The sequence below is a fragment of the Lygodium microphyllum genome, chromosome 21 (genome assembly GCF_053477565.2).
Source record: "Lygodium microphyllum isolate KBCC chromosome 21, Lygodium_microphyllum_v1.1.10, whole genome shotgun sequence".
NCBI lineage: Eukaryota > Viridiplantae > Streptophyta > Polypodiopsida > Schizaeales > Lygodiaceae > Lygodium > Lygodium microphyllum.
In genome coordinates, this window is record NC_141155.1 from 105,791,892 (window position 1) to 105,806,029 (window position 14,138).

A 14,138-nucleotide genomic window follows, 5' to 3' on the forward strand; every position below is an offset into this window, starting at 1 on the left:
TCCTGATCATTATTCCTTTGACAAGGTGTGGACTTAAGTACAAGGCAATCAGGATTTGCGTAGATTGCAATTTCATTCATCTATCTTCTGACCAAATTATTATTCTACAGATATTCAGTGCCCTTTTTCTATGATTTTCAATTAGATTGCAATTTTCCTTAATCTCCCTTCCATTGCAATTTCCTTAAATCTCTCTTCTAACCAAATTACTATTTATACAAACTAAATGAACTGTTCTATGTAGCATGTTACTGTACTACTCGCGGTCAAATGGGGGACCTTAAGCATCTTATAACCCCGTTCCTTATCTTTATTCCTTAAGACTATATTTTAGGCCATGCTCTGATTGCATGACACAAGCTTTGACTATATTCCCAAATAGGCATGCTGAACAAAAAAAGTACAACTGCTATGCAATATCAATAGGGACAGACAACTGAGACTGGTTCAGGTTGAAAATCCAAGTGAATTCCATCCAGTAACGGCTCTGATTGTATTTCTGCTCTTTAAGAGCTATCATAATTGTTCCAGGTCACAACTGCAATACTTTCATCTCCTTTTGGTCTACTATGTGTAATTGGGTGTGTTTATTCCAGGTAGAACATCCCGTTCAACCTCCCCAATTAATCAGTGTAAAATCTGCTATCATGCAACACTAGCTTAGAAAAATACACACATTGACCAGGTACATGACATATGACGTATGCAATCAGCTGTTCGCTCCTCGTAAAACATGCCATTCTCTGTCCCCAATTAGTTTTCTGAGAGTAAGGGTGTTTGTTCAAAGAAATGTGAGGTTTGCTATAATGTAAGGTTGCTCTGGGAAAATGTATAGGTCTACACATTGGCATAGAACCCCTCACATCATCATGCCTCGTGTATGACATCACTGTTCTCACAGAGCAGTGTCAGAGCTTTTTCCGTATCCTCCCCGTCCCGGCCTTCCTTTACCTGCACCCCTTTCCTGCGCATCTCCTCACTATGCCATCGAGTGAACACAAGAAGCAACACTAATGTGAACAAAAGCATTGCATCCAGCAACCAGTAGACACGGTCCACGTGGCCTTCATTCAGGTCTTTGGGGATCCAGTTTGTGGTGGAGGTGATGATGTGAACAATGAAGGAGCTGAGGTAGTTACCCATGGCAAGTCCAGAGAGCGATATAGCAGTCGCCAAGCTCCTCATCTCATTCGGTGAGTAAGTGTAGTTCAACTCCAAATGCCCACCGCCAAAGAAGACACTGGTCAGGCCTTCAAGCACATACTGAGGAACCAGCCAGAAGATGCTCATGGGAAGCTGCTCTACTGTAGAAACCCCATCCCCATCCCCGTCTCTAGCATGCCGGCTCGCAATCCGCAGTCGCTGAGACTCCAGAACCGCAGCCACGAATAAGCAGCCTATAGCAATTACAAGGCCAACAGCCATGCGATCAAAGGGTGTAAACTCCTTGCTCTTCTTCATGCGTACCAGGCAGGGGGCAAGCATCCACGAGTAGATGGGTGCACCCACCACCACCGTCAGCAGACTGAACAGCCCCATGGATGATGGAGGGAACTCCAAGCTGCCCATGTGGTTGTCTAGTGTCGTGCCTTGCAACATAAACAAGGTCCCTTTTTGTGTGAGAACGCAAGCCACCAAGATCCCACAGATCCAGAACGGCATGAGCCGGCACACACTCTTCACTTCCTCCACATGATCTAGAGTGCAAACCTTCCATGAACTCACCTCGTCATTCTTGCCTGCTGTCATGGCAGCAGCTTTGTCCAACCATCTGCAGAAATGTGAATTAACAAGCCATCATGTCACATGGACCTGCCATTCGTTAAGTCGGACTCTTTGCTTAACTTCATCCGTCCTTTGCTGGTTGTTTTCAGAGGTGAGCTTGGCTAACTTATAAATGAGGCATACAAGACATCCCGTCTCACTTCAATGTTGCAGTTGGAAGACTAACCAGAAATTTGCAAAATAGTTGTTTTCATTCCAGATTGAATCACATCTTTGAATGTAGCAGTTGGAAGACTAACTCAACATACTAGTTTGCAAAATACTTGTTTTCATTCCAGATTTAATCACATTTTTAGAACAATCAAAGAAAATGCTATGGCTTACCTGAAACTTCCAATGCATTGTAGTTTGGGAGCTGAAGGGACTTGTGCTTTATGGTTGCATACAGCTGCTACAAACACACGGGCGACCTGCAAGAGGGGGTTTTCGCCAGGATAAAACTGCCTCGCACAAGGCATTCCGGAAAGGAAGAGGATGAACCCAAGCACCCCAGCTCCTGCAGAAAGCCAAAATCCGAGTGCCCATTGGCCTTCATTCTGCAAATAAGAGATCACAGTAGTGGAAAAAAGCATCCCTGTGTTGATGGCTGCTATGTGCAAATTAATAAAGGTTGATTTATCCTCCGGGGAATCAAACTGATCTGCCCCTAATGACATGGCATTGGGCGCTAGTGAAGCTGTTCCAATACCCATCACATAGAGTGATGTGTAGAAGAAGATGATCTGATAAGAGGGTGGGAAAGAGTCTACACACTCAACTGATTCAATACACGGCTGAGAAGGGTAGGATGAAATCAAACTCCCAGAAAGGCAAAATATTAGCAAGCCCTGCAAGTAAACAAGACAATCCAAAAGGAGGAATGTACAATTAACGACGTAGAAGGTCAAACCCCATGCCATAGCTGCAAACACAATGTTTGTTACAGTCATTCAAATAAGTTGAGTGAGAGCAAACCATGACAAAGAGGACTTGGCAGATGATGGATGTCCAGAGGCGGCCTATGTATGAATCACCGACGGAAGCCCCAACCAAAGAGGTAATCAATGTCGTGCCCACCCAATTTGTCACAGTATTGGCAGCCATTGCATTGTCCTGATGCAGGATCCTCACCATGAATAATACTAGGTTCACTGTGCATCCAGACATGCCCAGGCATTGAAGAATATTGGCCCCTGCATAATAACAACAAAAAAAGAAAAGAATATTAGAAATAATTAAAGGAACAAAGCCTCAGCCATGTAAGGCAAGACCCCACTAAGCTGTTCAATAAAAGAAGTTCAAGGCCCAAGCAAAGGAGAGAGCCCAGATTATTTGAACCAATAATTGCAACTACTGATGCAAGTGTTGAGTTCTCCGTCTTCCCAAGGACATACAAGAAAGCTCATATCTAAAGAGAATGCATTTCAGTACCATCATATTCAGCTAGTGTTATTACTACCAGGCTTGAAGAACACACAAGTGCACTTCAATAATAGACCTACAGCCTGTGTTCAACTAGCTCGGCATGTAGAGGTTAGAGCCTGCAAGATGTCGTTGTCCACACATTTCTTACAACTCTTTGTCAGATGAAAAAGAGTGAACTGAAAAGACTAACCGGTGTTGCTCTGTACTTATATAGCTTGTGACCTGTTTAAAAGTGCAGATCTTCAGTGTATTTATTTGGAGCCAAGATAGAAACCTTCAAGTTCTCTCAGATGATTGGCAAGCTTTCCCTACATTTTGGAGCCACTCAGGACCAATTTCATAGAATTTAAAGAACCTTTTCCTCCACAATCTTCAGTACTCTCTTCTTTCTTTCAATTTAAGCATTTGTTTACACTAAACCTCAAGTGCTGATGAGCACTTGATCATACGGGGAAACTGAGAGCCTCTTTCTAAAGGCTTGGGTGAAAGAGTGGATCACTTTACCCTAGTCTCTGTCCGTTTCCTCTGCTTCCTGAAGATCAGATATGTAAACCTACTCTTTTCATTATCTATACTCAAATTCTTAAGGAAAGGAAGAGAGCCACCGTGACACCTTAATTCATGAATTAACTAAAATTATGGCCTTGGCATTTCAAATCAGTATAAGCTTTTGTTCAAAAACACTGCAGGAAGAACTGAGATATCTACATCTACAATTGTTCAATTGAATTAGACTCTGAAAAACGTTCGACTGAATAGAGGTGTATATGGTTTTTCAAAGCTTTTAAACCCATCTATTTAATACAGCGACCAAAGGTGCTGACACATTTCCCAAATAAAATTAACGCACGATTCATGATTAGGTCTTTTGTGTAAGAGCCTCTTTATCTTCAAAGGTTTAACTGTAGATTAAGTGATTGGGTTGTAGCCCAATTAAACAATTTCTTTTCATACTTTTGGGTGGGAGACTAAGGGTGGGTTCAGACCCGGCAGACAAACAGGCATCCCAAATACAGATGGCCAATCAAATTTCAGCATGGAAAACTGTATGTTCACACACATGGTGGAAGGCCAAAAAAATTAGGGGCCTTTTTTGACACGTCATGGCCAAGTTTTTGCTCCTCTCTTCCGGCCTGCCCAACAGGGATACTTCTCCTTCATGCCATGTCTTCTCTTTGGCTCCTTTCCTTGTCCACCACTAATGTGAATGAGATGGCGGACAACTCTTGGGAAATACTTGTAGATGGGTGGAAAAGGGGATTTTTCACCCTTTTGTCCACCGGGCAAGTATGAACCCACCCTAATTAAACATTTTCTTTTTCATTGTGAGGGTGTTGCAGCCTTGCAGGTTTGTCTTTCCTGGCACGGGTATATTCCTTTGGAAAAGAGAGATGAGTGCATAAGAAGTCGGTGCTTGGCATTGCTTGTCTCAGACTCATGACTCATAAAAAAGAGCTCTTTGCCAAGTTGCTTCACACTTTCTGGAAAAATAATCAGTCATTGCTTTGTCCAGACTCATGACCAGAAGGAGCTCTTTGAAATTTGCCTGACAAACTCAGGAAAAAGGTCACAGCCATCAATTGCTAGGAAAGACTGAACGGAGTCCCAAGGAAAAAGCCGCACTACATCACTTATTTCAACTTCTGATTCATTTCTCCAGCCAATTGCTTGCTTACAACAAGTAATAAGTCAGCTGAATCAATCTACCTCACGCCAATTAAGATTGTTGAATCTAGAATAGAATTAGCCACATAAGAAATTGACGGCACATCGTAGAAGCTCGCTGAAAGAATATTAAGAATCAAGATTAATCCCAATGTTTTGCTTGCGAAAGTGCTCCTCAGAAGATTCGGTTAGAGCAGAACATGACAGAAGATAGCAAACTCATAGCACTGGGAACTAAATCTTAGCAGTTGAGGGGAAAGAAAGGCAAAGAATTAATGGAACAAATAGCGAATAACATCTCCATCAGAGCAGAGCTTGCAGGAGATGGCTAACTCTAAGCGGGGGAGGCGAAAGAATGGATTGAACAAATGATGCGGATGCTTAAACAAATGGGGATAAGATCACAGAGAAAGGGAGAAAGAATAACAGAATTTCGATTGAAATTGAGTCATGAATTACCGAGCAAGAAATTGGCAGCCTTCCAGCCTCCCAGAGGGCGGGTGGAGGGGCGGCCCCAGCAGTCGAAGGCCTGCAATGGCGGCAAGGGAGGGGGCCGGGTTTCGCTGCGGGCGTCGTCGTCGTCGTCGTTGTTGTCGTGAGGTGCAGGCGGATGGTGGTGGACAGGAGGAAGAAGTGGGGAGCGGAGGGAGGGATCGTCCGCCATGGACGAAGAAGCAGAGGGCTGGTCGAGAACGCCAGCACTGGAAGGAGCTCGTCGTTCTGTCTCAGGTCAAATAGAGAGACACAGTGAGAGAGACAAAGAGCAATGCTGGACTGATGTACTCACAATGGTGTTGACGGTGGTGATAGAACGATGATGAAATAATGGCTAGCTATGGTAATGATGGAGCAACAAGAAGAGCCAAGAGGGAAGGTGAGGGGGAAGGGGAAGTGGGCGTGGTGGCTCTCTTTCTGGGATGAAATGATGGCTGGCTACGGTAATGATGAAGCAGAAAGAAGAGCCAAGAGGGAAGGGGAAGTGGGGGTGCTGGCTCTTCTTTCTGGGATGGGAGTGGCACACGTGTGGCCAAGAAAATCCAACCCAGGAAAGGAGGCGAGACGAGAGTCGAGAGAGTGTTGTAACTTGTAGGGTAGTGAGTGCTTCGCGTGTGCGAGCGACTCAGGGACAAGTCTTTTTTTAAAATTAATTGATTGCCCGTTTTTTGAGAGCGTAAATCAGAACACGCGCGGCATGTGTAGGACCTGGGTAGTTGCAAGTCAGTCAGAGGCGGCCCCTTCGAAGGTCTCTCTCTCTTGTCGTGAATCGTGATTTTTAACGAACCTTTTCAGCGTCCCATCTTCCTCGCTTTCTATAGCGCCCATCCTCAGCACTATCTCCCACGGGGTTTTTATGACCTCGGGGAGTTAGGATCAACGGCTCTCGTTGATCTCCCTCCTCACGACCACGGCGCAGACGTCAATCTCACAGGGTAGTAAACCCATCCTTGTTTGGTGAGCCCGCCCACAATCTTAAACTCGTCCAGCCGGAAAAGTGCCCATCGATGGTACTTCTGATACATGTCTGCGCTTGCGAAACTAGAGACGCCTTAACTCCTTATAATTGGGAGGGGCCCAGAGAATGTGCCACCGCCAACGAACAGGGTGACGTCTAATCCTCGGAGCATGAGAAGACCCAGATGCCCCGGCGTTCATCGTTCCTTCCGTTCTCGTTCTCTCTCTCTCTCTCTCTCATACCCATAGTAGCTGCAGCCTGCGCATCCCTCAACTCGGCGTCTTCATCCCTCCCACAATTCGGCGTGAATACCCTCCCACAGTAGCGTGCACATCCCAACTCCCCCAACTCGTGAAGACCCGAGCACAGTAGCGTGCGCATCTACACTCCCCCAGCTCGCACAATAGCATGTGCATCTCCCAATTCGGCGTCTGAGACTCCCTCCCACAGTTCGGCGTCTTTATCCCTCGACCCATAGTAGCGTGCCCATTCGGCGTCTTCATCCCTCACACAGTGGTCTTCATCCCTCCCACTGTCGGCATGGCCATTCGGCTCAAACCTCCGTCTTCATACCTCCCATAGTCGGCTGGCCATTTGGCGTCTTCATCGGCACTATCTCTGGTCTCAGGCTACAACGTCTGTGCCTCAGCACATTAGGTCTCAGGCCCAACCTCAGCACTATCTCCCATATCATGTCTTCATCGGCACATTAGGTCTCAGGCTGCAACATTGATCCCAACTCCATCTTCATCAATTGTCTTCATCCCTCCCACAGGAGTGTGCCCAGTCCGTGACACAGGAGGCTGCAGCGTGACCGTGACTCAGGAGGCTGCAGCGTGACGCCTGTGTGGGAGGCTGCAACGTCTCAGGAGGCCCAAGCATCTTCATCAGCGTGACGCCTGTGTGGGAGGCTGCAACGTCTTCATGTGCGTCTCAGGAGGCTGCAACTTCTAAGGAGGCTGCCGTTACAGGAGGTTGCCCAATCACAGGAGGCACCGTGGGAGAAGGACGCTGCTGCGTCTTCATCTGCGTGACGTCAAGGCTCCTCCTCTATCAAGTTTGTTCTTTTTATTTTTAAATGTAATTACTACTTCACATTATAAAGATCAAAGTTATATTATTTGTGGGAGAGCACGTCAAGGCCTACGACTTGCCGCTAGTCGCTGTTCGAGTGTGCTTTGCTGGGCTTGGGGCAGCCTCTGTTTATTGCTTTTGTGCTAGGACAGAAGGTAATGATCCTCATCATGTTGTCTTCTTTGTAGATGTCTTACGCTTCACTGTCTATGTCTCAATACGCAATAGATGAGGATCCTAAATTCTGTGTGTGTTGAAGCCATATTATGTATTCTTGGTGCCTTTGAAGGATTCAAGGTAGTACGATGGATTAGAATGTTGTAACCTTTTCATGTCAGCAAGTAATGATTTTTTATCTATTCATAAATTGCCACACTTTGTCTCATTTTGTATTGATCTCTCGCTCTTGGTTGATTGCCTCGATCAATAAAATGGATTAGACTAGCATCAATGTGATTGAATATGGATTAGACTAACATTTGGGGCTCACAATATTTGGAAAACCTTGCATCTTTCAATCCTTTTGTATAATTTCACAATAATCTCATAACAATGCTCTCTTTGGATGCAAACATATTGATGTTGGAAGAGTTACTTATGTTGGAAGTGCCAATGCTTGGAGTTAGTAGTACCATATTGCATACATGCTAAGCATAGTCCAAGTGCCATCACTTGGCATTTTCAAGGTTTGTTGATTAGGTCTCTATGTTGCTAACGTCACTATCATTTTGCAATTAAAAAATGTGCTAACGTCACTATCACTTGGCGAGTGTTGGAAACTGTATGAATGTGTTGAGTCTCAATCTTTCTCAAAATTCATTAATTGGAATCATACAAGAATCCCAACAACCATAGCATAGCCCAAGTGCCATCACTTGGCATATTCAAGGTTTGTTGATTAGGTCTCTATGTGCCTAACGTCACTATCATTTTGGAATATGATCACAATGAAAAACCTCAATCTTGGTTACAATCGTAGTAATGGGACTACCCCTAATGTAGTCACAAGTCTAATGTCATTTTCAAATATGATTACAATGTAGAACCTCGATCTTCGTTCCAGCCACATTAATGAGACTATCCTTGATGTAGTTGCAAGCCCACCAATCATCACTTTTAGCTTTTTCCATGCCCCAAAATCTACTTAATGGCTACATACCATTAGGGATATGGCAATTAATACATGTGCAAAGCATAGATCTACCTATAGATCATCTATATAGGTCAATTTTGGCGAGTTTTGGGAATTGTATGAATGTGTTGAGTCTCAATCCTTCTCAAAATTCATTAATTGGAATCATATAAGAAGCCCAACAACCATGTCACAATGTCAGAATATATATTATTGCACTAGGAACAATAAGGCAAGGCACTAGTACTTGGAAGTGGTTGTAGTGAGGTGATAGCTTGGTGAAGAATTGTAACATTAGAGGTTTCTGACCTACTATTGATAACCTACCAATTTTTTGAATAGGATACATCAATTATTTGATGGATGGACTTTTTTATTGTTACTAAATTGAACACATCTAGTCATTAGATTGGATGTGGCATCCACCATTGGTCACAAATCATGACATATTCAATATTTGATCTTTCATCAAGCATGTCCACAAAAGTAAGCCATGCTACTCATTTTTTGAAGAGCATGTTGATTATTTTGCTAATCTAGGATGGGGCTCACAATATTTGGGAAGCATTATGGATTACTCATTTCTTGTTGTCATGTACTTGTCATGATGGATTACTTTATGAATTCTGTTATGTTACATGGTTTATGTCATGGTTATGAGTAGTTATGGACTACTCACTTTTTGTTGTAACGTACTTGTCATGGATTAGGTGACATGGATTTTTTAACGGATTATGAGTAATTATGTCATGGATTATATCATGGAGTACTCACTTCCTTTGCACTTAGTTGACATGTACTTGGTTATGAGTAGTTATAAACTTCTCACTTTTTGTTGTTTTGTGACATGGATTATCCAATGGTTATGAGTAGGCACGCACGCTTTTACCTCCGGCAAATGACTCCACGCACTCGCAGCCATCCTTCGTCGAATGTCCATTCGCGAAAAAATACCAGAGTAAGATGCCCTATTTAATATTTGTTTAGGGTTTTCTTGACGTTCATTATTGATTTCTCACATATTGTGTAGTTCCGTTTCTTTTTTTTTAGGTTGCATCATCTCCTCAACGTACTCGTAGAGGGGTTCGGGTGGCAGGTGCATCTCAGACATCCATCGAAAGAGATGTGCCGAGCTACACTCAAGTAAGTGTTTTCCTACTTTCGGTTTTGTTAGTAAGCATACTCCTAAGATGTGATACTTAATAGAATATCACTTTACATAGGAAAACCCACCATACATGGAGATCACACTGCCTGATGGGTCTCTTACCCGTTAGTGCCGTGTAGGTATTCTTTGTCCGAAGAGGCATGTCAACATAAAGAGACGGGCAAGGATGATACAGCATTTGAAGGATGAGCATGGTATCCATTATGATATTCCATGTCAAAAGACCGGCCGTCCCATAGGCACACAGCATACTCGCCATACTGTTGGTGCTTGGCACCGCCAGGCAAAGGCTTGGTTCTCTAACCTTGAAAGAAAGTTGAGTTTGGCCCAGAGTAAGTACGAGAAGGCTCGGTATGTGAGAGCGAGCTCATTATGGGACTTACTCGAAGATGCTGAGTGTACCGTGGAGAGGCAGGAGTATGTGGAGGCATTTGTGAGTAGACAGATGGGCAAATATGATTCCAAAAGAGATGAGCATGTGCGGAGAACTCAAAGTCGAATAGCGGATGGCTACCAAAAACATGTAAGTCTCTTACCTGATATTGTTTTTTCTTCTATAGTATCATATGCGAATGCAATTTTATTACCTTGGCCTTGAGTTTATCATTTTTTATATATGTATATTCACTCATAAGTTGCCTTCCTTAGAAATGACCTCGCACACAAGAGTCTGAGGATGTGCCTCATATTGATGATGAGGGTCAAGTCCTAGACCACCATCCTGAGTTGCAAACAGTGGAGCGAAACTTTCAGATGGAGATGGATAGCTTGTTGCGGACTGGTCCTCCATCCACTAGCGATGTTATGGATTTTCAGGTTAGTTTATGGGCAAGTTTGTGGCTTATGGTTATGGACATGGATTATGTTATGGTTATGCTAGGATTACGATGGTTATGTTAAGGTTATGGTTATAGTTGTGGTTATGGTTATGTCATATCATGGTTGTACTATGGTTATGTTAGGTTATGGTTATAGTTATGGTTATGCTTATGTTATGTCATGTTAGGTTAACGCTTTAGGATTATAGTTATGGTTATGTTTATGGTTATGGCATTGTAGGGCGAGGGGAGTAAGCGCTTCACGTCGCTCCTCCTATCACCTCGACCCACCCCAATCACCATCTCCTCCCCTCTTGAGTATCCAAGCGACGCTCCCCATTGCATATTTACAATTGGATGTAGTTCGGTTGACATCTTTAAGAATGGCTCTCCTATCAAGACGAAGGGGCAAAAAAGTGCCACCTCAAGGTGCGTTCTTATTAATTGTAATGCTTTCATTGTGTTGTATTTCTTGTACTTGTGCTTGGTTGCATTGTGTGTGGTTGCTTTCTGGTATTATTTTAGGTTAGAGAGTTCCGTACATATTGAGTTCGTGGCTCTATGTTCAAAACTCCGTGTGGATGTCGACCATGCCTTGTTGGATGTATTGCGGTGCGTAGAGGAAGCATCCACCCGTACTATGAATTTGTTCGCCATGTAAGTTTACTAAACTAGTTATAGCTTTCTTGGTGGTTGCCTGATGATTAGGGCTAGGGGTTTTGTTATTTTACTAAACTAATTTTGGCTTTCATTCATAGTTGGATGGAGTATATGATTCCAAGAGAGCATGTGCATGATGTATGTTTTGTGGATAGTCTGTAGTTTCCATACATCAATATGGTTGAGCCACAAGACGATAGTGTTTCGTTGAGAAATTACTTTGATAGCTGCGATCCCACGAGGGCCACATTTATATTTCTTCCAGTGCTTGTGAGGTTTGTAGTCCCTTTATGCATACTTAATGGAAATGACAAATCATAGCCCTTTGATGCACTAGTTTTAATAGCATTCTTTGATGTACAGGTCACATTGGTGCCTTTTTGTGGTCTTCAATCCTATGCTAAAAAGGGTTGAAAAATTACCTGGTGATCAGGGAGCCATCCTATGCCTTGACTCGTTGGAATGCACTGATTTCACGGCATGTCTACCCTATGTACACAGGTATCTTAACAATCTATATGCATCCATGTAATATGGTGTGTCACATATGTATTATGTTCATCTCTTTTGTGTCTATGTTTCAGGGCCGTGTTTGCATTATCGAGGCTTTGTACTGACCTAGCGTGCGCCAAGTTTCTATCGGACGTGGATAAAATGAACCTCATCCACATTAAGGTGTGTCATTATAGTGTTAAAGTAATGCTGTCACTTAGAAATGTAACATAGGGAAGTTCACATAAAGATGACTAGAATCCCTTTTCACAGGCCCCTCAACAAACAAATGCAGTAGACTGTGGATTCTATGTGATGGCTTTCATAAGACTACTCATCGAGGGTGGCGTGGTTGGGAAACCAACCAAAAATTGGGTAAGCCTATACTGGTATAATTGCTTTTGCTATGCGACTTTGAATGGTCTAGTGTGCAGCATACATCAATCCATAATCAACTTATCGTATTGCAATTAACAAGAAAATGGTTCAATGCCACCTACATTACAACTTTGAAGGAGGACCTTTACCAGTGGACACTTGGAGTGTTGGAGAGGTGATCTTGTGTGGATTTACTTGGTTTGTGGCAGTCATGGACTTATGGTCTCACTTATGGTCATGTACTTGGTTTGCGGCAGACATGTACTCACTTGTCAAGGTCTTATGGTCTCTTATGTAATGATACATATGCAAGGTTTCAATTGTGTTGTTTTTTTATGTAAAGGTTTCTTTTATGTCAAGTTTTTTTATGCCAAGGTAATGCTTTCATGCTATGGTTTGGGGTTTATTACATCATGGTTTCACATGGGCAAGTTTGGGATTTATGCTATGGTTTAGGGTTTATAACGTCATGGTTTCATTTTTTAAGTTTTTTAATGCAAGGTTTCGTTTGTTAGGTTTTTTTATGTCAAGGTAATGCTTTTATTACGTCATGGTTTATGCAAGGTTTCATTTGTTAAGCTTTTTTATGTCAAGGTAGTGCTTTTATGCTATGTTTTGGGTTTTATTACGTCATGGTTTATTATGTCGTGGAGCTATTCTCCTCCATCTACTTGCTTTTATTTTGAGAGAGTTGAGTGAATTGAATCCGACCATGAAACATGTAATAAAGTAAACTAAAAAGAGCTATGAACCAAAATATTCAAATGCAAAATGAAAGATGATGCGACTCCAAGGTTTAACGAAGAGTTGCATGAGAAAGAAGGAGGTTAGGTTGACATGGACACAAATAAGGTGTGGAAGTTAAACTCAAAGTAAACTCAGGATTAAGAAGAAATCTTAAATCTCTTTTAGCTCAAATGTCATACATTATGCAATCATATGCAAATTTTCTACCATCAAAGTTTGTGTGAACACATTGATAGGGACGAATGCAAAGTTTGCCATACACATTGTTAGAGACGAATGCAAAGTTTATTGCGTCAAGGTTTATTATGTCTTTGTTTATTATGTCAATGAATAGAACGAATGCAACGAAAGCAACGAGCACATGCTTGCATCCTCGCGCAACGAGCACATGGTTAATGCTTTAGGATCTTATGATATGGTTTAGGGTACTTGGTTTAGGGTAATGGTTCAGGCTTTAGTGTTTGGACAATGAATAGAACAGATGCAAGAATGAGACACCAAAATCAACAATGAGATGCCAATGGGATTTCACTTAAATGGACAATCATGTGTACAATACAAACATTCTGAACCTAGATGCCAAGACTTCTGTGATCATGGACCCATCAGGGAACGAGAGAGAAAATTGTCGCTCCTCATTCTTACTGTTGTAGGTGCAATACAAAATACGACAAGTGCCAATGTAAGACTCACCATACAATCGCACCGCCCTGCCGATCAAGATAGAATCCGTTGGATGAGGAGCATACCGCAAGGATAGAGGGAGCAGTGCATGGCAAGTATGGCATGAATACACTACGAGAGGGTCCACCAAAAATGTTTTGGTGCAGCAATGAGGACAATATATCCGCGGTTTTGGGCTAAACCTTACACGACCCCTCCCTCGTTGATGCTTGCGCCTTAACACGCCTGTGATAGATGGACGCTTGGGTTGTGATGAAGACTCCCCCCTCTCATTTGGACGATGACGATGATCCTTGCCATGCCCTAGGCGTGTCTGTGTGACATTTTCCTGGATCTGATAGATCCCACCCTTTTTAGGCATGTCAATCTCCTGTGGTGTGAACATGTGAACAAGAGACTCTTTAGCACTTTCCAATTGGCGCATACAAGCATCCATCTGTGCCGCTGTGTAGGATGGAATCCCATCCTCAATCCTTTGAAGGAGCCCTCTAAAGTCTGTGATGGAGGACATGAGATCCCCTTCCTGCACACCACCATCGGAACCTGGTGAAGTAATTACATTCAAAACTTGATAGAGCAAGATCCCTTCACCAGGTTCCGATGGTGGTGTGCAGGAAGGGGATCTCATGTCCTCCATCACAGACTTTAGAGGGCTCCTTCAAAGGATTGAGGATGGGA

At 43.0% G+C, this 14,138-nt stretch overlaps 1 protein-coding gene and 2 long non-coding RNA genes across 6 annotated transcripts; 2 read left to right on the forward strand and 1 right to left on the reverse strand.

Annotated features, from left to right (window-relative positions):
* Positions 1–446: 446 nt before the first annotated feature.
* On the reverse strand, positions 447–5,916 carry LOC148018387 (protein NRT1/ PTR FAMILY 7.3-like). Of its 3 annotated transcripts, none has more exons than XM_087661409.1 (4): positions 5,314–5,916; positions 2,740–2,957; positions 2,110–2,612; positions 447–1,771 (listed from the first exon to the last, which is right to left on the reverse strand). In XM_087661409.1, the coding sequence occupies exons 1-4, from the start codon at positions 5,516–5,518 to the stop codon at positions 868–870; spliced, it is 1,830 nt and encodes a 609-aa protein (XP_087517535.1). In that variant the 5' UTR covers positions 5,519–5,916; the 3' UTR covers positions 447–867. The 3 variants fall into 3 exon arrangements, with proteins under 3 accessions (XP_087517535.1, XP_087517537.1, XP_087517536.1); XM_087661411.1 differs by lacking the exon at positions 5,314–5,916 and adding an exon at positions 3,694–3,955; XM_087661410.1 differs by lacking the exon at positions 5,314–5,916 and adding an exon at positions 3,380–3,628.
* Positions 5,917–9,384: 3,468 nt separating this feature from the next.
* Positions 9,385–10,893, forward strand: LOC148018388 (uncharacterized). Of its 2 annotated transcripts, XR_015687790.1 has the most exons (5): positions 9,385–9,471; positions 9,564–9,656; positions 9,801–10,204; positions 10,330–10,497; positions 10,741–10,893. It is a non-coding gene; the product is annotated as an uncharacterized LOC148018388 (long non-coding RNA). The 2 variants fall into 2 exon arrangements; XR_015687789.1 differs by lacking the exons at positions 10,330–10,497; positions 10,741–10,893 and having other exon boundaries at positions 9,391–9,471; positions 9,737–9,857.
* A 633-nt stretch (positions 10,894–11,526) lies between these two features.
* LOC148018389 (uncharacterized) lies at positions 11,527–11,995 on the forward strand. Its single transcript, XR_015687644.1, has 3 exons — positions 11,527–11,660; positions 11,744–11,834; positions 11,925–11,995. It is a non-coding gene; the product is annotated as an uncharacterized LOC148018389 (long non-coding RNA).
* The last annotated feature ends 2,143 nt before the right edge of the window (positions 11,996–14,138 follow it).